This window comes from Tigriopus californicus, chromosome 2 (assembly GCF_007210705.1).
Source record: "Tigriopus californicus strain San Diego chromosome 2, Tcal_SD_v2.1, whole genome shotgun sequence".
In the NCBI taxonomy this organism is placed as follows: domain Eukaryota; kingdom Metazoa; phylum Arthropoda; class Copepoda; order Harpacticoida; family Harpacticidae; genus Tigriopus; species Tigriopus californicus.
The window spans coordinates 15,072,573-15,099,395 of record NC_081441.1 but is presented as its reverse complement, the minus strand read 5'-3'; the positions used below and the strand labels follow the sequence as shown (position 1 = coordinate 15,099,395).

At 39.2% G+C, this 26,823-nt stretch overlaps 2 protein-coding genes across 5 annotated transcripts in view; one reads left to right on the top strand and one right to left on the bottom strand.

Annotated features, from left to right (window-relative positions):
* Positions 1-7,471, bottom strand: part of LOC131893075 (uncharacterized) — a 12,429-nt gene extending 4,958 nt beyond the window's left edge. Inside the window, exons 1-5 of one of the 3 annotated variants that reach the window (XM_059243006.1) lie at positions 7,350-7,471; positions 6,963-7,100; positions 5,706-5,727; positions 5,352-5,479; positions 4,912-5,230 (exon numbers count right to left, since the gene is read on the bottom strand). In XM_059243006.1, the coding sequence (XP_059098989.1) occupies positions 4,912-5,062 (151 nt within the window). In that variant the 5' untranslated portion in view covers positions 5,063-5,230; positions 5,352-5,479; positions 5,706-5,727; positions 6,963-7,100; positions 7,350-7,471. Of the gene's footprint in view, positions 1-4,911; positions 5,231-5,351; positions 5,480-5,705; positions 5,728-6,962; positions 7,101-7,210 lie in introns of all 3 variants that reach the window. The other 2 variants (XM_059243005.1, XM_059243007.1) reach the window with 2 other exon arrangements.
* LOC131893072 (uncharacterized) overlaps positions 1-26,823 on the top strand; it is a 59,401-nt gene that overhangs the window by 21,520 nt on the left and 11,058 nt on the right. Inside the window, exons 1-2 of one of the 2 annotated variants that reach the window (XM_059243003.1) lie at positions 19,047-19,467; positions 19,700-19,766. The exons of the other annotated variant lie outside the window; for it this stretch is intronic. Of the exons in view, the coding sequence (XP_059098986.1) occupies positions 19,317-19,467; positions 19,700-19,766 (218 nt within the window). The 5' untranslated portion in view covers positions 19,047-19,316. Of the gene's footprint in view, positions 1-19,046; positions 19,468-19,699; positions 19,767-26,823 lie in introns of those variants that run through there. 2 annotated transcript variants of the gene reach the window in all.

Here is a 26,823-nt window from a genome sequence, read left to right as displayed (position 1 = left end):
ATGACATTCGTGATTGAGTCCATGGAAGTGCTAAAAAGGGGAAGAAATAAGTAACGGCTCAAGCTAGTCCAAGCCGCCTAAGAGTGTCCAAACGGCCCTTTGACACAAAACGGAAAAATGAACTAAAGAACTTTTCTTCTCGTGCATAGTGCAGGGATGACATTAATCACGGACTTCTAAAGATATGGACTGCAAACGGAAGCAAAAATATCCTATCTCCTAAACCGCTCATCTTATTCCAAATAAACACTTCATACGACCCCAAGATCTTGTTGAATAGATGAACTCAGCCAAGTTTGAGCCCAAACCTATGTTTAGGGAACTCAGGAGACATGTTCAACGTTATTTAGTAAACAGTACATAAAATTTGAATTTTCGGCCTGCTCTTGGTCAGCTACATAAGCTTTTGACAACATAACTTTGAAACGATCAACTTTGCATGTAGATGATATAAAATTGACCTACCGTTAATTGAGGAGATCTACGTTTCTTGTTTTATTACTTTAATTCGAAAAGTGGCTCAGAGTGGCTATGACCAAGAGCAGGCCGATTTGGCGGGAAGCTCGTTCGCAGTCCATTTATCTAGAAGTCCGTGCATTAATAAATAAAGGTCTGTGGAACTCGAGAAAAGGGCCAACTGAACCACAACACTGGGGTTTTGCTTGGTTTTTTGAATTTTAACATTACAAAACCAAATAATTGTTGAGTGTAAAACCTGATCGTGAGCCCAAATCTAATGAGTTTCATCATCGCCTTAAAGCTTCATTATGTGAACCATCATAGCATGTTCCCCCTATGGCTGGTTATCAAAAATCTGATTTCTTTACAAGTGGAATTTTGCATTCAAAACTTTTTCAGATCATTTTTCAAATAGTGGAGTTATTACTAGGGCCGGTCAAAACTTTCTTAAAAAAATGGTCTATATTGACAGCAAATTTGCATTACAAATCAACTGAATTTGCACAAAAATTTGCAAATAAACTTTTTGATTCATAGGGACTAACTGATTCTGGAGGGTTGTAGAGACTATTTTTGCCTGTCAAATCAAGCAATAGTCAATTGTCAAAATGAAAAATCTGTCACAATAACTTTGAGGACCGTAATTTGAACCCACCATACCTGTGTAGAAGAGGCTAGGTGTAATAACGTATTGGTTGAGCATCTGCTCTCTAATTTGCGGATACTGGTTTGATACCTGGCTAACCAAGTCCCTAGATGTGACGAAAAAACGGGAAAATTCCTCAATTGGGACACGCATCATCAGATGGCAGGCCGAGCGAGAAAGCTGTCATTTGACTTTGTTACAAGTAAACAAATGAGCAAACCTGGGGAGAGGATTTTTGCATTGTTCATGCTGCCTCTCAGACCAATCAGCTGAACCGGAATCTTGTCTTTGTATCTTTACTATTGCATAATAAAAAGAAATCTTTTTAATCAACAGCAAATTAGTATTGTCACAGTGAAACAATTGCTCAACAATGTTGTGTCATTAAGAATAAGTCTCATTACAGGTTAGAGATAAGATTACACTATTTTCTAGTTGATTGAAAATGGTAGCAGGCCAATTCTTTCCAAATTAGCAATCCATCTCCCCATAGATAACTTCATATATAGATCGATCAAGGGCGCTGCGATCGCATATTTTCGTCACAGCTGTCGCTGGTGGAAAAAATGTTTCATTCGTAGTCAAGCTACTTAGGACAACTATGGTGCAAATTTGAATCGTTGACGGCTCGTCCAAATTCAGAGTAGAAACCCCTAATAGGACTCCTTGTCAAGCAATTGCTCTCGTCCAGCACGCTTCATAAAACGGGTTTGAGTAAGTTGTCCGACCACATTTTTAAGAACGAAATTTTGAAGAGGTTAAAATGGGGCTCAAGTTGAAGTTTTCATCCATGTGGTGGAAACACTTAACTGAAACACAAGGAACAAGCCTGGGTTCAGGCTGACCTCCAGAGGTGTCGGAATTACCTTGTTTACGTATAGGCGCAATCATGTCGCCCACATTCAAACACATTGTTGGGAGATTAAAACGAAATTCCGAATGCCTTATCATTGCGTTGCAATTTCGGATACATTTTGTTACACTTTCGAGATTTTCGAGATGCGTTACTAAATAAGGGCAATCAATAGAGTACATGATTTGCTCTACTAATGTCCAATTCTTTTTTGACATGTTACGTGTATTATGCCCTAAAAAGCATGTTTTTTATTATTCTACCACTCTTTCTACCTGTATATTTGTAAGATTCAAAAGAAATTAAGATTAAAGAGGAATAAAAAACGTTTCATGAGAATAATTGAACTTGCCTGAAGCGAGATTTAACAAAATATCTTTGTCCCATTTCCACCAGCGTCAGCTGACCTGAAAACATGCTCATGCGGTACAGCTCCTGTTGCACTTAAGCATTCTAGTTATGGTTTTCTATGCATCTCCCAGCTATTTACTGACACCCCATGGAAACATGTTAAGAAGTGTCTGATTTTTTAAGATTTATGTTGTACAAGCAAACTGCTTCCCAACCTTCAATATAGTGCACCTCAAAAACTGCAATGATAAAAAAGGCCAGGGTAATCGAAATGGATGGATGGAATATAAATGCTATATTTGCTGGTGGGGAGTAGTTCATATGTCTGTAACCTATTTTGCACTTTCATGTCAAAGAGCTTTTTTAGAAAAAAATGAGAAAAACTTCAATCTTACGACTTTCTCTCCCAAATTGACACAAATTTACTTTGAAAAAATCACAAACTGCCGAAACATTATTTTCTTTTGTGCTGAAGTGAGTGAAATTGCATAATATATTGTAGAAAAGTATCAAACATTGCTGACAAAATTGCAAATTTTGCAGATGCAATAAAGTTGCAGAACATTTTGGGATTTGTTTTTTGGCAAAGCTTGCAGAATTTGCAAGATGCAAGTTTTGGCCGGCCCTAATTAGGAGATGGTTCTAGCGCACTTGGTTAACGCGCGACCGAGTTAAGCTCGGGTTCATGGGTTCGATCCTAGGTCACCCCCACCTCATCTAGTGGATCATCGCCTCGAATGGCGGCACCAGAACCCAGAATGGGACGAAATAATATATATATAGATTGTAAACATTGTAAAAACAAACCTGTGATCCAATGAGAAAGATCTCGCAATAAAGATTTTTTTTTAAATTATCATAATGCTATCACTTTCTTTAGAAATAGTTCCATCATGAGATTCCTTTTTAGGAAACCTAGAGTTCCCAGGTTGCATGTGACTTGAAGGTGAAACATCAAACGCAAATCAACTGTAAAACAAAGTGATGAAGTTTCCGGGATTCCACGAATTACTTTTTTTCTCGAGTCATTTAACGGCAAAATTACCAATCCGCAAACCTGTCCGCAAGTCTGAGATTCGTTCCCAAAAGCAGATTGTTTTTATCGTCACCAAGTACCTGGGATCTAAAGCGAGCTTTGTAAAGCAAACTTACACCTAAAGAGAGTTGTACTATCCTATAGAAGTTGGATCTTTTCTCGATCTTAGAGGCACTTCTTGGCTTTAAAAAACTGGGCTCGGGGCCGCGAAATTGTCATTGGCTTCTGGTATTTTAACTTCTCTCTGAGTGGGCCTAATCAAGGACGACGTCACTACTACTGGACAGAATTGGTAGGGTCTACCAGCTAGCAGCACGTTGGTAGGATCTTGGCAACCTGGTGCTAGGCCTGTCATTTTGTGCCCACGTCATGCTGAGTTTCAAGAACATATTGCTTTTCATACAGACGTTTGATTGGTGTCAAAATTGGCGAACTCTTTTTTAGGAAGTGGTTCCTTAAGTCCAATTTATCCGTGGATAATACCGAGTCCATTTTTTTGCATTTCTAGCATTTTGGTACGTATTTTTCGTTTGTTCTACACTATCCAAAAACTTTTCATCATCAGAGAATAAGCAGAGGGGGAATCACCAAATCTGAGCCATGATAATGGATGTAAATCAGGAATGATGAGTGACCTAAGATGATCCCTGTGGAACTCCAATGATGATATTGGCCCATTATGACGAAGAGCCGGTTATCATGAGCACATATATTCATGACGTTTGGAAGTCAGTCTTTCTTCCATCGACCTTAGCCCCTCACCTCCGATTCTGCACTTGGCAATTTTGTATATCCACTTTTCAGGTCTACCGAGATCAAACGCTTTTTTAAGATCAAGACCATTGACAGCCATTGGTTGGCCTTTGTCAAGAGTGTTTATCACTTTATCTAAGTATATATAGTTAGATTTCTGGCCCAAGATCCAACTTTGCGAAATCCATGTTGTGCGGAGTAGAGCACATTTTAGGTGCCACGTTAAATCATTTATGACGACGCCTTCCATTCGTTTTCCGACGGTACTTGAAACTGTAAATACTCTTGAAAATTGGACACCCATTTGAATGTTTGAAATCTTGTGGGACACATCCTTGGTCATTCTAACAGCCAAGAGTGATGTGGATTGGAATTCAGGCTTCACCAGTGAAAATAAATAACGATGCTAGATAAATTATTCAAATGAATATCAAATCTATACCTAGGTTAGCTCAATAGTAAAAGTTCAAACTCAGCAATATAGGTTTGCAAACTGCCGTTGCAGGCACATTAATCCCTTTAGTACCTGCCAGCCAGTCAAGTATTACAAATACGACTACCATAATTCCTCAATTTATAGAACAAGGTGAAAGCTGGCAGACTCGAAGAATGTCATAACCTTGTTGTCCACATCCACAGTTAACATGAATCTTTAGCAACTTGACTTCTGACAAAAGTTCTTACCCGTGTTTTGGTTACCTTTTACCGGAAATTTACCGTTCTAAAAGCACGGCTTCCTTATGCTTCATACTCATAGACATTAGTATAGCATTTCCATATTTTCATACAAAAATCATCAACCGACACACTTACTGTGCTCTCCACTGTTCGTGCCGCAAATCGAGGGTGGTGCACATCCCGATGGACTTGACACGGAAAACGAGTCAGTTAAGCAAGCGCCAGCCAAAGTACTCTCTTGACCATCCACAACAGCTTGACCAAATACGGAAGTTAGAAGGANCATCAACCGAAGTTGAAGGCCCGGATATGATAAATTGGTCAAAGTCGAGCCTCAATTGGCAAATGTTATCGCTGCAAGGACAAATAGTGGCCAAACAAGAACCAGCCTCGTTGCCGGATGATTCGAAATACGTGCAATTCTCCGAGCGCGTGCCTCCGCAATTGACAGTGACTGAAATAGAAATTGAACTCAAGACCGGAAATCTTACAATGTAGGAGTCGGTAATCCCTTGTGCACTTTTATCCTCAAGTGGGTGGTCTTGTGCTAGAATGATTGTCAATGAATACATTACATGAACAGCAGACTCCATAGCCTTGAGCGCAGGTTCCAGCGGCGCTCCCGCCTTTGGTAGTGCATTCCTCCGGAGTATAGCAAGTCCCGTTTTTGCCCGCATTTCCGATGCAAGGCTCATTGGGAAAACTTGAAGCATAGAAGCAAAGGGACTGATTAATTTGGCGCAAATCAAACATACTATATCAACCATTTAGGGGATTTTAGTCAAGATCGAGAAAGCAAATGTGAAATGCACCGTGCAGAAGTGTCTGACAAGTAAGGAAAAAATTTCGACGCACTTTTGGGATGAATAAACAGAATCAAGTAGGGTAAAGAATAATCGATATTATAAGTTGAAAAGTTGCCTACTCACTTAATGATTTGGAACAAGGACACTGAAAAACAAAGGAGGGATCTCAATACGATGGTGTTGATAAGCAACCTGTGCTTTATCACAATAACTTCAAAATGTTTTGAAAAGATCAAATCGTTGAATTAGCCTACTATTGTCTTTTTACTTGTCCTAGCTTAGGCGTGGACAAACAAATGTAGAAACAAGAGGGAACACGACCCAAGATGACAGGCTTTTTAGAGGTGATGTTACTCTGCTCAACAACAGATTGCTTCGTTTTCTATCAAATTGTACTATGACAATATATTAACATATTTTTCCCGAAATTGCCTGATTTTACATGTACCCAAAGGTAACGGAAGAAAGTTTCCATGTTAAGCCAACTCTAAAAAAATATCTGATTTGTGGTCAAAAAATCAGCGATCAACAGGTCGATTTAAATAATTTAAAATTTGCGTTCATTAATGCCGAATATGCACGGTTTTAGAGATGTTTGGCGTAAGTAATTAAACCCAACAAAAACTTAAAAAATGAAAAAATATATTAAAAAATGGTTTTCTATTCTTTTCAATGCCGGTTCATATCGACTTGAGAACATTTAATACCAACAATTACATTTCATGACGATGCTCATAACCCTTCAAAGTTGCTTGTGCACCAAGCATAAGCAGAAGAGGTATAGGACGCTTGTCAACGACTTGAAAAGCACAACATGATTTGAGCAAATTCGAGCGCAGAAGCTCAAAAATAAATAATGATAATATTTGTGTCTAAAGTTTTAGTCATTCCGACTCCCAAAATCTAAGTTATTTCTGCATCCTAAAATGCAGCTGAAATTTCCCTGGGCAATGCCACTTTTTGTAATGCAAATAAATGGAGCCCTTAATGTTGTTCGAATGATACATGATCATAAAAAAGGAAGAAAAACATCTTACAAGTAAAAGAGTAAAACATCTTATGTCTGACATTAGTAAAATAGGGCGTTTTAGGACGTGATATGCAATTAGAGTACTATTATTGATTTATTAGAGCTTAAGACACAATCCAGCGATACATATCTGTGACTTTTAAATACTATTTAAATCATTCTACCCAAATTCATTTATTGACTGTATTAGAAAATTCATTCAATTACTTTTTCCTACAGTTCTTTTGCCTAAAAAGGAATATTAGAACTTATGTCATCGACAATGATGCCATATCTTATCACCTTTAACAAATACAGCCCTTGATCAGCGTCTCATAAAGGTATTTGTCACCGTACTTAGGAATACTTACGTAGTTTTCCGTTCCTTCCCGCATGATTTCTGCGACCATCGGATAATGTGATGGAATGCAGACCCACCAAAAGCATCACCAAGGTACGATCGTCTCCATCGTGGAAGCCCTCATGTTGATCAAGTAATCACGACTGGTCTAGAAAAAACGACAAGTATAGAAAAATTGACAAGTATAAGAATGGTTAAGAAAAACTGACAAGTGCCAAGTGAAGAGAGGAAAGAGTCGGGTTTCGGTTGATACAGAACTACCTTTCTAAAGTATCCAAACTCAGGTCTTGCTCTTAGACCAGATCTTTCCCGACTGAGAACTATCGCGCAATTTTCCGGCTTCAGAATGGTTGTTGGCCAGGTAATCACAATCGTACGAACTAATACATGTTATTACCATGGGAGTGGACGATCTTGAGAATTGATCGATGAGTCCACCAAATATGAAGTTAGAAGTCAAAACAGAGTTGCTGGAATCGTTGTTTTGAGAGATGGCCACAGATGTCCCATTAAACAAGGAGCATGAGTGCACGACATGTCGGACGTCAACAAAGATTCATTTCAGCATCACTGAAAATAGCTGAAGATTTGGCTCGGTCATGCTAAGGCCTGGTTTAGTAAAATTTAGAAACCTTAGTAAGAGGAGCGCATTTGGTCCAGACCAATGACTTCGGCTCTGGATCTGAAGTGAGTGTGCATTGTCGGTTGCCTCTAAAAGGATTCTATCTACCATGGAATGACCACCAATTACTCCAAAGCGTTGAGACCAGATGCTTTGGAATGAACAAGCCCTATGCCTACTACAGCTTCAACAATCTAAGATAGAGGGTAATTTTTCTACCCTGTTATGAAAAAACGATTATCTAAAATTGATGAGATTTCCCAAATATCTTGATGGATTTTGCGAAGTCAGCCCAACGGGAAATGGGAGCCCGAGGAGGTGGAAAAAAGTGGCTGGTTGACTGTTCGTTTCCAAAAATGGAACTCAATTGGCAACAATTACAAAGCGATTATTTTTCTGATCATCAGAAACAGAAGTACCCAATTTTACTCATCATCTGGCTTACGAGTGTGGCTTTCAGCTTGGACTCATTTTCCTTCATGCCGTTTGGAATCTCCCCGACTCTGAACCATTCATTTAAAATCAACGACATACCCTCCTGGTGGGGGCGAGCATCGGTACAGTATGAAGCAAAATGTGGATTTATGATAGCGCACCAACACTTGAACAACCCTAGAACTGAGAGCGGGCCCCCAATCTCCAAAAATGGCATAAAGATGAACTGTATCATCATCTTCATCATCATCATGTATCATGAAATCATGTTCAGAAAATGCATATCCAATGAATCCAAGAGTTTATACTTTTTGAATTTGAAGACAAAAAATCTCGATCATAAACGACAAAGCTATGTTCTTTCGCCAAGAACAGACTTAATCCTAAACGAATAGGGAAAATAGGGAAAGCGAGCTGCCCAGTACTCGTCCATCAGGTGTCCAAAGCTTTCTTTGTGCTTAGATTAATGAACGACAGGCTAATGTTCAAGTATACTTTCCGCAGCCATTAGCAAGAGGGCCAGCCAAAGGTACGATGTCCAATTATCATTGGTTAGTGCTTGGCATCTTTTACGTAGATCTGGCTGACTTGTTCAAGTCTAAAAATTAGTGCGTTTACTTTCTTACAATTCTGTTCAAACTATTGGGAGCAGCTTGCTCGTAGTGGCATTGTTGTCTTTTAACAAATTGCCGAATTTGTGAAAATGGCTTGGGCACAAATTAAAGAGAGCTTGTCCAGGCCCTTTACTGATATGCGCATTTATCAATTCAACCGACCAAGTGGTCGCCTCTAATTCGTTGCACTTCAATTTCTAGCGAAGAACTTTCCTCCTTCCGTTTTAGTATCAATTAACATCTACTACATCATGTCTATCTCGTCATTTTGTGGCTCCATGCATCGAAGTGGAGAGCAATAACAAGCCGCAAACCATGTTGATGAGCATTTTTTCGGTCTTTTCGTGTCGTAATTACCGTTGGAATGTCACCTGCCGAACCTAGAACCTGGAACGTAATGATATCTTCCATTGGCTCTGGCATACACCATTGGATGTGATTCCAATGGTCTGTGGATCTGGCAATCTGGATTTTCCTGTTGAATAGGAGGCAAATTGCACGTCACGTGAGAATAGAGGAAATAATTAAGAATTGGTCGGAAGACTGAAATTGCGACCATTTGCAATCTGTGGTTCCTTACTAATTGAGCGAAGACCGTCCTGCTTCTTAAACATAGCACACACATTTATTTTTGGTGAACCACGGGAGGCTTCAAAATAAGGGGGGGGGGGGAATTAACGCATAAGAAAGAACTGCAGCTAGTTTAACTCCCACTGGTCTAATTCAACACCCTTACGGTCAACTGTAATAACAAGCCTTGTTCGTGAAGTCAACGGCTAGAAGACCAATGCATTGACATGAGTTTGTCCGTACTTGGACGCACTGCAAAACCTGAGAACGGACATTGGTGGCGTTTATTCACCTCATTTCCTCTGAAGTTGGACATATTGCAATTTAAATTATATTGAACTTCCATCTTTGTTGTTAGCAGACAGCGTAGCCATGCGGTCAAAATAGAAGCGCAAGCAAATAAATAATCTTTCCCCAGTTGTCTTCATTTCAAACCCGGGTGCTGGAAGCAAATCTCCTCTCTCTCCTCTCTGAAGTGAGCCAATATTTTTCTGAGTTCCAAAGGAAGAGATAAGTCACTCCCAGTAATTATAATAGCCATTTCTATCACTTCGAATTTTACATTCACATTCGTGTTCGAGAAGATCATGAAGTTCAAACTTGTTGAATTTTTTAAAGTCCATGAAGCCTTTCTCCTGGCCGGCACGGTTTCCCAATGTAGAGCAGGTCATTGAGGGACTAGAAAGTCAAGAGTCGGTCAATGAAGTCTGACTTGACTTTGACAAGGTAGATCATGGCCTTGTTAATCAGGCTGCTTCAGATTGGGATCCAAGGCAAGTTTCTCAGTTGGTTAAGAAGTTTCATTTGTAGTTGAAAGCCATTCGTTAAGGTCGAGGATCCCTTAGTGACACACATGATGTCAAGTCGGGTGTTCTCAGGGTTCCATTTTAGGTCCTCTGCTTTTCATCGTCTTCATTGCTCTAATTCAGAAGCTTAGTAGTTGTAGAATCGCGTTCTCTTCTTCTTATCCTGAGTAATGATATAAAACTAGTTTGCGTTAGGAACGATCAGAATTCTGGTAGTTTGGCAGAGATCTCAGATCAAATTTACTCTTTAGTTACTGAGCCCTGATATGGCCTATTGGGTTTTGACACCATTAAGCACTAGATAATAGATATTCAGCATGTCTTTCTTGCCCATGATTGATTTATGTAGTCCTCCGAAATAATGAAAAAATCGATGAGATTATCCACTTGAAAGTAGGCAAAGCTTTTCAAACAGGTGGTTGAAACTATCTCACGTTTAAGCCCATGATATTAGATATATATGTTTATTGCGAAATATGTTATGTGTAGTCGCATTGGTCCATTTTGGCGGTTACGATTGCCATTCGAGGCGAATATCCACTATATTGAGGGGAGGGGGACCTGGGCTTGAACTCATGAACCGAGTATAACTCTGTTCGCGTTAGTCAAGTGCGCTCCAACCATTTTCTTTATATTATAAAAATGCTAACTATCTACAAGTCGATTTTCAGCCACATCTTGAATACACATGCCTTGCCCATTTAGGCTGCAATAGGTTCAGCAGGTTTGCAAAAGTTCGAACAAGTCCACAGATGTTTTCATCAAGAAAATTGAAGACATAAGAGAGCTCGCGAATTAGGAAAGGGTAAAAAGGTTGGGAACGTTGACTAGAACCCCACCCATTAACCAGCCTAGAACCAGTTTCGTTGCAAAAGCGCTCTTGTTTTTGGAACATGGACCCAGAAGAAAGTGAAGCAAGACCAACCGAGGATATCTTTCAAAAACCAAGTTAGAGAACATTTGTGAAAGCCTGGCCCAAATGAGTTTGTTTTTCCCTTTACTCAAAAGTGTAAATTCACTTACTGATAGCACTACATGCCTGCTCGTTTTTTGGTCAATGATGCCCACCTCTGGTTCCTTGTTACCTCACATGAAAACAATCCCCTTACTTTTCAGGTAGTCTTGCAATGTTATTGCCAAGTTCAAAATAAATAACGAAATTCATCTTTTTGTCCCAGCTCGTAAATCAAAATGCGACTAGGTACGCAAATGAGGGAAAATATACAACTTTGTAATATTATTGTGAATAGAGAATCTGAAAAAGATTCAAACATGAACATGTGGGGATAAAAAAAATGTGAGCATTCATTCTAGTATGTATATGGTTACTCGTATGCTGCAATACTGTAAGGGAATCAAGTTCCCTTGCCTAATGCTCTAGAATTGACACACATCTGCACTTTGCTTGTGCAGTATTTAATTGCCATATTGCCTTCTCAACAATTGCTTAATCACCTCAGATGAAATTGCATTTACAAAAGGGTCTCTTTATGCCTACCATGAAGGGTCGAACGAGAGAGGTGGCTAGAGTTAGGTAAGGTGAGACATCCTCACCACCACACTATCCTCGATGATATTTTAGAAAATCTCGAAAAGGCAACAATATCGGATATCATCGCTTGCAGCGTGCTCTTTAACCATTATTGACTTTCCATATTCTTCTATATCAATACCACGTCATGGCGAAAAACAAGCCTTTTGCTTACCCAGAGCCTGCAAGAATTTACAGTGTTCCTGAAAATAAATCTTATTGATCTATTCTTATCATTTTTCTTCTCCAAAATAGGAAAAATACTTACAAAAGGTAACATAACGCAAAAATACTTTCTCGATACCCTACTGATGACAAACAAATAGGAATTATTAAACAAAATGATTGTCGAACATTTAACCAATAGTTGCTTTGTCCCGAAATTTCTTGGCTCTCATTCTTTTTTTCTTATTCGAGCACACCCATCACACCCGGTGGGCTTCATATCTCAGGAATATAGGGTTGGGCACTCTCTTGTGTTTTTATTGTTACATACTTTTTGGCCATTTCCAATGATTCCAAATGGACATGCTCAAAAATATGATTGGAACATGTTAAGTTTCAGAATTCATTTTCTATCACTTTCGCAAACAACTCCGAGAAAGGAGATTCCAAAGTGCCAACCTTATAGTAACGCGAAATTGTTCGCTTGAGTGCTAGCTGGCACTCCTGAAATGATCCCATCCCTGTTCAACCGAAAACTTGGCGAGCGAGAGCCGAGTAATTGCTTAGCTGGCCCAACCATGGCCCACAATCATGGCCCAACAGACAATTATTTTTCAGTTGAATATTTTTCACCACAGCGTTTGATCTTCATCATTCCATTTGTGTGTTTCAGGCTGAACATCCCTTCGAGATCATCATGACTGGATCCGCTACTGTCGCCTCCGTTCTGGGACTTGTTCTTATTTTAGCCACTTCTCATTTTATTGTAGGAGGGAGCCACGAGGTTCTCGGAAAACTATATATTCTAATCTTAACGAGACAACAATCCGCCACTCACCGCGAAGGAAAAGGTAAGGAAGGTCCTTTGAAAAAAAAAACAGCTCTTTCACTTCAGATCTGTCTGAGATTGTCAGGTGAGTGTTCAAACTCCATTACTTGAACAGAGAAAAGCAATTGGGCATTTTCTTAGTTATGTGTGTCTGACAATGTTTCTCATAGAAGAAGGGCAGGACAGATTCCCTTCGCCACCAATGTGTTATGACTAACACCAGAAAAGCTAGTGCAACTGTCTGATTTCTTTCAGTGTGTTTCGTTGTTCAACGTTGTTCAGTTCAAGAATGTAGGGTGCCGGAGTACGAGCACTATCAGAGGTAAGATCAAGTCCATTCAGACGTCTCTTCCATTCAATAAATTAGGATTAAGATTAAGAGATTAGAAGGCCCCTTAGACGTTAGACATGTAGATTTAAGGTCTTGCCCAATGTGAAAGCACAAACTGGTAGCTATTAATATTTCCTTCACATTGGGTTTTACGTTGGTGTTTTTGTTGGTATTAATGGAAATGAGCGTACTTGATCGACTTTTTATCGCGGAGAACTTGTGTAGTTAAGACTCAGTGAGAATTGCTTCATCGAAATAATATTTGGGATGAAATCACCACCTTCGGAGGCTGCGTTATATGCATTACAATTATCTAGGATGCCAGAGCTGATATTATCCAGACATATGCCAAAGTTGAAGACATCCCACTCCTTCGTGAACGATATGACGGCATTCTCAGGTAAGACAATTTTTTTTTTTAAAAGATCTTCAAGTTATTGGAATCAAGATCACTTCACCTCTGGACGGAAGTGCCTGCTTTACCATGTTTAGCTTTGGTTTGAATGCTTCTCATATGGTAGAACAGAACACCAATCATGATGACAGCTTTGAGCCTGAGCGAAAAGCTCAAATAGAAGTTGGCATGGCCAAGTGTGCGTTCAAAACCCTTGTCATGGTTTATGTTTTGCGAGAAATATTCAAACTCGCAAAACCACAAGAAACAACTTTGATCTTTTTTCCTTTAATAGAGTTCTAACGCCAGAGTAAAAACTTCATACCTAAGAACATTTCGAAAAAATATAATTTTCAAATATGTATTTGATGAAAGTTTTGAACCATATTAGTTAGGACTTGTACTTAATTTAAAAGATTGATACATTATGTCGCTGCTGAGCCTATTCGAAAACAATGGTCCTGTTTTATTGCCCTTTTGCCTCCAAATAGCTCCGGTCATATCTAACTCAAATTCACGGGCAATAAAAAAGAAATTTTACTATCTCAAATGTAAAATATTAATTTGTCTCTCCAAAATTTTATGCAAAATCACTTAGCAAACCTCCAAAAAGCAATTTCTTTATGTAACCTTTTTTAAGTTGAATCAGTAGGGCTACAAACAGTCAAATGGGATCTCAAGGATGTTCATTTTACTCAGTTTTCAATAAGTTCTTTACAAAGGTCCAATTTGTTTATCATTTGTTTAAAATAAAGTGTTTGAAAACAGACGTTTTTAGTGCGTTTAAGTAATGCCAAAATTTTTTTGTGAGCTAATCTTTTAGATTAAGCAATAGCAAGTATTTTTTTTGTGAAGGTTTAAAATGCATATCAATTGTCTGAGAATTTGGGTGATAGACATTGATCGAGACATTTAGGAGTTACTACGCAGGCAGAAAAGGACCACTAATCCTCATATAACTTCATGAATGAATCGAAAAATCAATATGTTTTTTTTTGAAATTTGATCCAAAATGCTTACCACATTGGTTTTGGAAAAAATATTAATTCTTTTGGGTAGGCAAAATCATCAAAATCTGGGGCTAGAAATATACAAAAGCAATAAAGATCCAAAGTTGTTCATTGGAGTTTTTGTGAGCTTCGAAAAATGCCCGAATTGTGTTGGCATATTTTCCACCAAAGGCCCTCCATCAAGGAAAATTAAAAATCTGATTTGTTTAAGGCATTCATTAAGTATGGCGCTTCAAATTGCCATCTATTTCTCACCAGCACTTTTAGCTTTCATCAAGTTACGATCAACATCTAGACCTCAGTTTTTGGCAATCTACCTACAAAACCAGTGGCATCAAGAAAGTCTTTGACTTCTTCTCAGCATTTTGTGTCTTATAGTCAATTTTTTTTTTTTTGGTGCGGACTTCCTTACGACTACCGGGATGGATCCCAGCAGTTGAAGACGAGAAGATTATTTATTACACTTGAACTTTCCTATTTATAAATATTATTGATCGCACCAACGATTGGAGTTGGCTGATCTGGCTAATTCCTTGAATATAAGGTTGATCCGCGAATTTTAGTGAAAAACTTGCCCAAGTCTGACTTAAAATCTTAGCTACTGGATCAACCCCTACATAAAACCCTTACGATATTTGATTCGGGCAGCAAATTGGAACAATGAAGGAGCCCGAGAAAGAAGAGAGTTGGACTTAGTAGTTATAGTAAGTGCAGGATCTTGTTGTTGAAGTCGCTCATGAACTTAGTGTTGCATTGAGTTCCCGCCATAAGAAAACCCCTTACTATACACACACTACCCTTCAATGGTTTGCAAAATACAACACAGAGACAAAACACACCAAACATATACAAGCCCATGATCTTAAACAACCATAATAATGCCTCAGCCAGTCCATTACGTCTTGCCAAAGCTCATACTTCTTCTATTCATCATTTCCTTCTTATTTATATTTAAAAAAAAAATCTTTATTGCGAGTCGGAATCTCATTGGATTAGTTTCTTATTTATTAGTATACATGCTAATCTTTGAGACATATATTAAGCGAGGCCTTCTTCACACTTGAATGGGAACGGGCCCTTCAAGGGGCCCTAAGGATTGATTGCACTGAGAGGGCGAACTTACCCCGTTATGTGCCTCAAAAAGATCCTGACTTATGGTTTAGATTTGATTAATGTACTGTATTTATAAGTGCAAGTACTTTTTTTTATATGAGTTCATCTTAGGTACAAGTTAACAAGATTACACCGGATCAGGTCTGGATTGTTAGTGACTAGGACATGCTGGTATTGAGGTAAACACATATCACGGGGGATAATCGTGGGCAAACGACTGATTTGATGGCGACTTGAAAGAGCTATCTCTCTCCAAGGTAGTTCCTTCCAAATATATCCGTGCCTTCAAGATAGCCCATTTAATGGCGAGAGTCTCCAACTCGCAAACCGCATAACGGGTCTCGGCCGGAATTAAACTACAAGACCCACATTGAACCAAGCGATTGAAACCATCATTCTGGGTCTGTAGATATCATCCACGATTTTCCGCACTCCTTCAAGACCATGCAAGGCTTGATCACCCCGAAAGCAATATTCATCACCGCTTGCATTTAAACCCATTGGGGCTCGGCAGTATCAAAAACAGCCATATGGAGTTATAAACGTGGTTAGATCCCGAGATGTTTCTTCTAACGGAATTTGCCAATATCCTTTCCTGGCGTCGAGGGTCATGAATACTTGGGAATTGGCCGGAACAGAGGAAGCCACTTCCGATGGCGTGGGGAACGGATGAATTGGTCTCTGGACTACTTTGTTCAAGGCAGTGAAATCCGTTACCATTCTGACGTCTGAACCATTAGGCTTAGGGATAAACATTGCCGGACTTGTCCACGATGTTGGCCAGGAAACAGGCTCGATTATTCCAGCGTCGACATCTTCAGAGATGTTGCGTTTAGCTTGTTCTGAATATGCCAAGGGTATTTGACGGGCTGTAAGAATACGTGAAGGAGTAATTTCGATGTCTTTTCTAACATGAATCTTCATTGGTGGACCGTTCATGGGCCTTAAGACACCACCCTCGTCAAAAAACGTCTTCAAACTCTTGAAACATAGTCTCAAGGAACGTTTTGATCTCTCGAGCAGAGAACTGATCGGTCACATTGGTCTTGTAAAGTAATGACGAAGTTTGGTGGCAGCTTGGGTCCGGAAATTGGCTCGAAATGACCCCAAGATTAACAAGATTGTGCCACGCGAGAAATAAGGATCTTTGAAGGACTGGCGTCACGTAAGCCTGAACTTTTGCTTTTTTATCCTGAGCTGATATTTCCAGAGCCACGTATCCCATACATTCCATGGTAGAAGAATTCGCAGTCCTAATTAAACATGAATTCTGTGAATTGATGGGAATTTCATATCTGCGCACTAGGTCATATGAAATAATAGCCTCAGTTGCTCCGGTATCTGGTAATGCTTTGATCGAGAAGATCATGAAGTTCACACTTGTTGAATTTTTTAAAGTCCATGAAGTCCTTTCTCCTGGCCGTCACGGTTTCCCAATGTAGAGCAGGTCATTGAGGGACTAGAAAGTCAAGAGTCGGTCAATGTAGTCTGACTTGACTTTGACAAGGTAGATCATGGCCTTTTAGTAATCAGGCTGCTTCAGATTGGGATCCAAGGCAAGTTTCTCAGTTGGTTAAGAAGTTTCATTTGTAGTTGAAAGCCATTCGTTAAGGTCAGGGATCCCTTAGTGACACACATGATGTCAAGTCGGGTGTTCCTCAGGGTTCCTTTTTTGCTTTTCATCGTCTTCATTGCTCCAATTCAGAAGCTTAGTAGTTGTAGAATCGGTCTCCCTCTTATCCTGAGTAATGATATAAAACTAGTTTGCGTTAGGAACGATCAGAATTCTGGTAGTTTGGCAGAGGTCTCAGATCAAATTTACTCTTTAGTTACTGAGCCTGATATGGCCTATTGGGTTTTGACACCATTAAGCACTAGATAATAGATATTCAGCATGTCTTTCTTGCCCATGATTGATTTAGGTGTAGGCCTCCGAAATAATGAAAAATTCGATGAGATTATCCACTTGAAAGTAGGCAAAGCTTTTCAAACAGGTGGTTGAAACTATCTCACGTGTAAGTCCAATGATATTAGATATATATGTTTATTGCGAAATATGTTATGTGAAGTCGCATTGGTCCATTTGGGGTTAACGATTGCCATTCGAGCGAATATCCACTAGAGCGAGGGGAGGGAGACCTGGGCTTGAACTCATGAACCCGAGTATAACTCTGTTGCGCGTTAGTCAAGTGCGCTCCAACCATTTTCTTATATTATAAAAATGCTAACTATCTACAAGTCGATTTTTCAGCCACATCTTGAATACACATGCCTTGCCCGTTTAGGCTGCAATAGGTTCAGCAGGTTTGCAAAAGTTCGAACAAGTCCACAGATGTTTCATCAGGAAAATTGAAGACATAAGAGAGCTCGCGAATTAGGAAAGGGTAAAAAGGTTGGGAACGTTGACTAGAACCTACCCATTAACCAGCCTAGAACCAGTTTCGTTGCAAAAGCGCTCTTGTTTTGGAACATGGACCCAGAAGAAGTGAAGCAAGACCAATCGAGTATATCTTTCAAAAACCAAGTTAGAGAACATTGTGAAAGCCTGGCCCAAATGAGTTTGTTTTTCCCTTTACTCAAAAGTGTAAATTCACTTACTGATAGTACATACATGCATGCTCGTTTTTTGGTCAATGATGCCCACTCTGGTTCCTTGTTACCTCACATGAAAACAATCCTTACTTTTCAGGTAGTCTTGCAATGTTATTGCCAAGTTCAAAATAAATAACGAAATCATCTTTTTGTCCCAGCTCATAAATCAAAATGCGACTAGGTACGCAAATGAGCGGAAAATATACAACTTTGTAATATTATTGTGAATAGAGAATCTTAAAAGATTCAAACATGAAAATGTGGGGATAAAAAAAATGTGAGTATTCATTCTAGTATGTATATGGTTACTCGTATGCTGCAATACTGTAAGGAAATCAAGTTCCCTTGCCTAATGGCTCTAGAATTGACACACATCTGCACTTTGCTTGTGCAGTATTTAATTGCCATATTGCTTCTCAACAATTGCTTAATCACCTCAGATGAAATTGCATTTACAAAAGGTCTCTTTATGCCTACCATGAAGGGTCGAACGAGAGAGGTGGCCTAGAGTTAGGTAAGGTGAGACATCCTCACCCACACACTATCCTCGTGATATTTTAGAAATCTCGAAAAGGCAACAATATCGGATATCATCGCTGCAGCGTGGCCTCTTTAACATTATTGACTTTCCATATCTTCTATATCATACCCACGTCATGGCGAAAACAAGCTTTTGCTTACCCAGAGCCTGAAGAATTACAGTGTTCCTGAAAATAATCTATTGATCTAGCTATCATTTTCTTCTCCAAAATAGGAAAAATACTGCAAAAGGTAACCATATTACGCAAAAATTCTTTCTCGATACCTACTGATGACAAACAAATAGGAATTATTAAACAAAATGATGTTCGAACATTTAACCAATAGTTGCTTTGTCCGAAATTTCTTGGCTCTCATTCTTTTTTCTTATTCGAGCACACCCATCACACCCGGTGGGCTTCATATCTCAGGAATATAGGGTTGGGCACTCTTGGTGTTGTTTACATGCTTTTGGCCATTTCCAATGATTCCAAATGGACATGCTCAAAAATATGATTGAACATGTTAAGTTTCAGAATTCATTTTCTATCACTTTCGCAAACAACTCCGAGAAGGAGATTCCAAAGTGCCAACCTTATAGTAACGCGAAATTGTTCGCTTGAGTGCTAGCTGGCACTCATGAATGATCCCATCCCTGTTCAACCGAAACTTGGCGAGCGAGAGCCGAGTAATTGCTTAGCTGGCCCAACCATGGCCCCACAATCATGGCCCAACAGGCAATTATCTTTCAGTGTAAGATTTTCTTACCACAGCGTTGATCTTCATCATTCCATTTGTGTGTTTCAGGCCTTGAACATCCCTTCGAGATCATCATGACTGGATCCGCTACTGTCGCCTCCGTTCTGGGACTTGTTCTCATTTTAGCCACTTCTCATTTTAGTGTAGGAGAGCCACGAGGTTCTCGGAAAACTATATTTTCCAATCTTAACGAGACAACATCCGCCACTCACCGCGAAGGAAAAGGTAAGGAAGGTCCTTTGAAAAAAAACAGCTCTTTTCACTTCAGATCTGTCTGAGATTGTTCAGGTGAGTGTTCAAACTCCATTACTTGAACAGAGAAAAGCAATTGGGCATTTTCTTAGTTATGTGTGTCTGACAATGTTTTCATAGAAGAAGGGCAGGACAGATTCCTTCGCCACCAATGTGTTATGACTAACACCAGAAGAAGCTAGTCCACTGTCTGATTTTCTTTTAGTGTTTTCGTTGTTCAACGTTGTTCAGTTCAAGAATGAGGGTTGCCGGAGTACGAGCACTATCAGCAGGTAAGATCAAGTCCATTCAGACTCTCTTCCATTCAATAATTAGGATTAAGATTAAGGATTAAGAAGGCCCCTAGACGTTAGACATGTAGATTTAAGGTCTTGCCCAATGTGAAAGCACAACTGGTAGCTATAATATTTCCTTCACATTGGTTTTACGCTGGTGTTTTTGTTGGTATTAATGGAAATGAGCGTACTTGATCGACTTTTTATCGCGAGAACTTGTGTAGTAAGACTCAGTGAGAATTGCTTCATCGAAATAATATTTGGGATGAAATCACCACCTTCGGAGGCTGCGTATATGCATACAATTATCTAGGATGCCAGAGCTGATATTATCCAGACATATGCCAAAGTTGAAGACATCCCACTCCTTCGTGAACGATATGACGGCATTCTCAGGTAAGACAATTTTTTATTTTTATTTTTTAAAAGATCTTCAAGTTATTGGAATCAAGAAATCACTTCACCTCTGGACGGAAGTGCCTGCTTTCATGTTTAGCTTTGGGTTGAATGCTTCTCTATGGTAGAACAGAACACCAATCATGATGACAGCTTTGAGCTGAGCGAAAGCTCAAATAGAAGTTGGCATGGCCAAGTGTGCGTTCAAAACCCTTGTCATGGTTTATGGTTTGCGAGAAATATTCAAGCACATCTTGGCACTTTTCAAGCTCGCAAAACCACAAGAAACAACTTTGATCTTTTTTTTCCTTTAATAGAGTTCTAATGCAGAGTAAAAACTTCAATACCTAAGAACATTTCGAAAAAATATAATTTTCAAATATGTATTTGATGAAATTTTGAACCATATTTAGTTAGGCTTGTGCTTAATTTAAAAGATGATACATTATGTCGCTGCTGAGCTATCTGAAAAACAATGGTCCTGTTTTATTGCCTTTTGCCTCCAAATAGCTCCGTCATATCTAAACTCAAATTCACGGGCAATAAAAAAGAAATTTACTATTCTTAAATGTAAAATATTAATTTGTCTCTTAAAATTTCATGCAAAATCACTTACAAACCTCCAAAAGCAATTTCTTTATGTAACCTTTTTAGTTGAATCAGTAGGGCTACAAACAGTCAATGGGATCTCAAGGATGTTCATTTTACTCAGTTTCAATAAGTTCTTTACAAAGGTCCAATTTGTTTATCATTTGTAAAATAAGTGTTTGAAAACAGACGTTTTTAGTGCGTTTTAAGTAATGCCAAATTATTTTGTGAGCTATCTTTAGATTAAGCAATAGCAATATTTTTTTGTGAAGGTAAAATGCATATCAATTGTCTGAGAATTTGGGTGTAGACATGATCGAGACATTTAGGAGTTACAACGCAGGAGAAAAGGACCACTAATCCTCATATAACTCATGAATGATCGAAAACATCATATGTTTTTTTTGAATTTGATCCAAAATGCTACCACATTGGTTTTGGAAAAATATAATTCTTTTGGGTAGGTAAATATCAAATCTGGGCTAGAAATATACAAAGCAATAAAATCCAAGTTGTTCATTGGAGTTTTGTGAGCTCGAAAAATGCCGAATTGTGTTGGCATATTTCCACCAAAGGCCTCATCAAGGAAAATTAAAAATCTGATTGTTAAGGCATTCATAAGTATGCGCTTCAAATGCCATCTATTTCTCACCAGCACTTTTAGCTTCATCAAGTTACGCATCACATCTGGACCTCAGTTTTTGGCATCTACCTACAAACAGTGGCATCAAGAAGTCTTTGATCTTCTCAGCATTTTGTGTCTTATAGTATTTTTTTTGTTTTTGGTGCGGACTTCCTTACCGCTACCGGATTGGAATCCCAGCAGTTGAAGACGAGAAGATTATTTATTACACTTGACTTTTATTTATAAATATTATTTGATCGACCAACGAATTGGAGTTGGCTGATCTGGCTAATCCTTGAATATAAGGTTGATCCGGAATTTTAGTGAAAAACTTGTCCAAGTCTGACTTAAATCTTGCTACTGGATCAACCCCTACATAAACCCTACGAATATTTGAGGGCAGCAAATTGAACAATGAAGGAGCCCGAGAAAGAAGAGAGTTGGACTTAGTAGTTATAGTAAGTGCAGGATCTTGTTGTTGAAGTCGCTCATGAACTTAGTGTTGCATTGGAGTTCCCGCCATAAAGAAACCCCTTATACACACACTACCGTTCAATGGTTTGCAAAATACAAAACAGAGACAAAAAATTCAAGATGATCTTAAACACATATATGTAGAGTCCATTAGGTCTTGCCAAAGCTCGTTACTTCTCTATTCATCATTTCCTTCTTTATTTTATAAAAAAAAATCTTTATTGCGAGTTCGAATCTCATTGGATTAGTTTCTTAGTTTATTAGTATACACTGTAGATCTTTGAGAACATATATTAAGAGGCTTCTTCACACTTGAATGGGACGGCCCTTCAGGGCCCTAAGGATTGATTGCCTGAGGGGCGACTTCCCCGTAGTGCTCAAAAAGACTCTGACTATGGTTTGATTTGATTTGAATGTACGTATTTATAAGTGCAAGTACTTTTTTTATTATGAGTTCATCTTTGGTACAAGTTAACAAGTTACACCGATCAGGTCTGGATTAGTTTGTGACTAGGACATGCTGTTTGAGGTAACATATCACAGGGGATAAGTGGGCAGCGACTGATTGATGGCGGACTTGAAGAGGCTAATTTCTTTGGACAGTTCGAGATTCAACGGGACAGCATTGTACAGTTGGACGGCATTGATAATAAAATGGTTGCCCCGCGCAGAGGGCCGAAGGTCATATCTTACAGTATTGTGCTTCGAGTGGCTATGGGAAGATCAACTACACGCAGAAAAGACTTATCTATTCCTTTTGTTTGATTATCGAGATTTTCCAAACTTCCACCCAACAGCTCTGAATTACAATTAGGTTCAGTGAGGGGAAGCTGTTGACGGAGAAAAGTTGTTCGATTCTAATATGGTGGTGTCTTGTTTTTCCCGATAAGAAGCGCACTACGTCATTAAGAGCAATCTGGAGTCGATTTTGAGATTGAGAGGTGTTGATTGGGTCTTGTTCAATGAAACGCACTTGTAAGTATACTGCCGAGCAATAGCGGATTTTTCCATTGACCAGACCATGGATCACGACCTTCAGGGAGCTCCTCGAAATCTCGTTCTGAAGAATTTGAAGAATACCCAATGTACGATCCACTTCCTTCGAGAGATAGGCAATATGTTTGTCCAAAGTGGGGTTAGACTGAAACGTCAATCCTAGGATTGTGATAGCTTCTTGCTCTTCCACCTGAGCACCACCGAGTTCAACGCACATTGGGGCCGGTTTGACATTTTTCTTTTTCGCACCACCAAAAGACCTGTCTTTCCGGGGTTGGATTTCATTCGGTTGATTGCTCTGTAGTCCAGAAAGAGCTTGCCATAAGCCTCTATCCTTGACTTTAGTTGAGTTTCGTCCTGAGCTTTCCTGCAGAGAGCCAGATCGTCACAATAGGATGAGAGGGCCAAGTGCTCCGTCAGAGAAAGAAGGCGTTGTGGTAAATCTGAAGTGTAGAGAATGAAAAGAGTAGCTGATTTTTCCCGGACTCGTCCCTAGATTTAAATGCCATCTCACAATCAGTGATTGTGGGAAGAAAGTTTACAATGTAAGCAGATACTACGAAGATAACCGACGACATCAATCCAATATTCGGTTTTAAGCCAGAAATCGAACGGGAATCGAGAAGAACCCGCGAAGAAGTACTAGCAGATTACTAGCAAATTGATTGATTGATTGACTGATTGGCCTTTACTCTTACTTGGTTACACAACATATTCTGGCTATTCTCAGTTTCATCCACGAGGATCTTGAAGTGAAGAAAAAGCCAGCCAGAATCAACAATTTTGGGCCTCTCTGTTTCGCAAACTTGCGACATAATGAAAATAGAAGAGGCTTGAAGTCAACAATTGCTCGAATAAGTTCCTAATTAGCTCCAGGTGTATCAAGAGGAAGTGACCCAGTCATATTGTTCTTATGGTACCTCGACAGAGTGCCATTTGTTTTCATTCAAAGAGCAATATTCAATTGGAGACAGTCAAAACTAATTCCTCAATGTCAGATTTCAGAACTCATTCCTAAGTTACGGGATAACATCATGCTCCCCTCCTTCTCGCTCCGCCCTGAACTCTGTAATCTACATATTCGAGCGTTCAGGCGGGGCTTCTAGTAGAGCTAGTAGAGACTGGATTGCCAACGGAAACGAAAGTTTCGTATCTCCTGAACCACTCACTTGACTGAATTTGAGCATTGCCAAGGATCGCACCATTTTGTTTGTCGAATAAGGGAAATCGACCAAATTTGAGTCTAAAACTATGCTGGAGTACTCAGGAGATGTGGTCAAAGTTGGATAGTAACCACTACATAACAGTTGATTTTTCGGCGGCCTGTTTCGTGGTCAACTACATACGCTTTTGACAACATTGCTACTTTGCAAGTAGTGAGTATAAAAAGAATGACTTGCCATCACTTGAAAACATCAAAGTGTTTCTTTTTTCTGCTTTATTTTGAAAATAGGCTCAGTGTTAATGTTGCTCTGATCAAGAGCAGACCAACGTAACGCGGAGCCTACATTTCTACAAAGCCTACATTTCACTGTAGAATAAGTGAACTCTTTTACCAACAAACAAACCTGCCTGCCACTGCCTTGATTGGAAAACTGGAAATTGGGCGCCTCAAACTAGTTGAAGCAAAGCTGACCTTTCCTCATTGTCCATTGATTGCACAGCGAAGAGGTGTCAACTGGTTGAAAACGTGTGTTTGAAGCGCCAAATTTGGATTCCTGGCGCTGACATTAGGAAAGAAAAAACAGATCTTGCCAGAGCTGGCCTAATCTCCCCTAGTGTAAAATATTAAAATATGAGTTTTGTTTTTGCTTCATAACTTTCCTGATTTTATGAGTGGTGGAACGGATCGAGTAACCGCAACGGGACTTGTTACACCTCCACGGAATGTACCACACGCGGTGGATCTGCTGCTGGTTCTTGCGCTTCAGGGTAAGGATACAAGCTTGAGGAAGCTTTTCAAATTGAAATATTTCCTAATAATGAGAAGTGCACGAATAGCTCAATTTTGCGGGAATTTAAACGTGGCGTGGCCGGAATCCAATCCCTGGTACCTTCAAGTTACTTCAATTTGGAGTGTTGAATGCTGTGACCACTTGAATCGAAATCAAAAAAATGGACTAATGCACGCTACCACGTGAATAGGTTAGAATTACTTTACTGATATATACTCGATGATGCCCACGTTACATCGAGATTAACATGATCAAAACCATCATGCTTGCTTTTAAGTTCACAAAAAGCAAAACATCAGTTTTCATTTTCTTTCATTTCCTCAAGAGGGGTTAAAAATGTTGCGCCCGTTTACTTAAAACCCATTCAATACGTAAGCGTTTTGATAATAGTTTTGAAACCATTCAACGCACGCCTAGTTCAACTAGATCAGGAAGGACAAAATATGTACATGGAGACCTCTGCTCGGGCAGTCAGTGGCGCATTTTGACTGAATTTGATTGCAATTAAACAACTGATTTTTTCTTAACAAGATCAATTAGGTATGATAGGTGTATTCGTAACAATGATTGTAGTAAGTGCAAGAAATGCTCTCAGTCTTGCAAAAACCACTAAGCTCGTACCTAGGCTTCAGATTGCCATACCCAAAATTGGTTACAAAATTAAACTTATTGGCTTGACTAAAAGTGAAAAAATGTTTCTGCAGAGAGCCTCTACATCCATCAATGAAGATCTATCCAAGTCAAAGAAGCCCCAATAATGCGCTCTTCCGGTTTAAGCTAATTGTCACAAAAAGCAACAAATCTAAATCATGGCTCGTTGCAAAGATTTTGTTAAGAATCACAAAGCATAAAACACTCCCCATAGATGGCTGAACATTGACAAGAAGAAGATGAGTCGAACGAACTTGAACTCCCCTGATATCAATCGCGGAAGACGCTAGTTCTGCCTGATTAATTCGGTTCAGAGTACGGTTTAGAGACGGTGATCGGGAGCTTTGCCATGCGCAATTCGTGATCGAGACAATGAGCGTTCACGGCCTTGGCTTCTGGAACTAGGAGAACTCTGGCATACCCCAGCAAGATGACCTAGCTTGTTGCAATTGTAGCAAGTAAGTGCTTTAGCAAAGCACTCTCCGTCGGGGGCGTGTTTGTTACCGCATCGGAAACAGGATCCTATTAACTCAGATTTCGGTTGGGGCTGAACTTTGATTTGTTAAGATCTTCAAGTTATTGGAATCAAGAAATCACTTCACCTCTGGACGGAAGTGCCTGCTTTCATGTTTAGCTTTGGGTTGAATGCTTCTCTATGGTAGAACAGAACACCAATCATGATGACAGCTTTGAGCTGAGCGAAAGCTCAAATAGAAGTTGGCATGGCCAAGTGTGCGTTCAAAACCCTTGTCATGGTTTATGGTTTGCGAGAAATATTCAAGCACATCTTGGCACTTTTCAAGCTCGCAAAACCACAAGAAACAACTTTGATCTTTTTTTTCCTTTAATAGAGTTCTAATGCAGAGTAAAAACTTCAATACCTAAGAACATTTCGAAAAAATATAATTTTCAAATATGTATTTGATGAAATTTTGAACCATATTTAGTTAGGACTTGTACTTAATTTAAAAGATGATACATTATGTCGCTGCTGAGCTATCTGAAAAACAATGGTCCTGTTTTATTGCCTTTTGCCTCCAAATAGCTCCGGTCATATCTAAACTCAAATTCACGGGCAATAAAAAAGAAATTTTACTATCTAAAATGTAAAATATTAATTTGTCTCTAAAAATTTAATGCAAAATCACTTACAAACCTCCAAAAGCAATTTCTTTATGTAACCTTTTTTAGTTGAATCAGTAGGGCTACAAACAGTCAATGGGATCTCAAGGATGTTCATTTTACTCAGTTTCAATAAGTTCTTTACAAAGGTACAATTTGTTTATCATTTGTAAAATAAGTGTTTGAAAACAGACGTTTTTAGTGCGTTTTAAGTAATGCCAAATTATTTTGTGAGCTATCTTTAGAT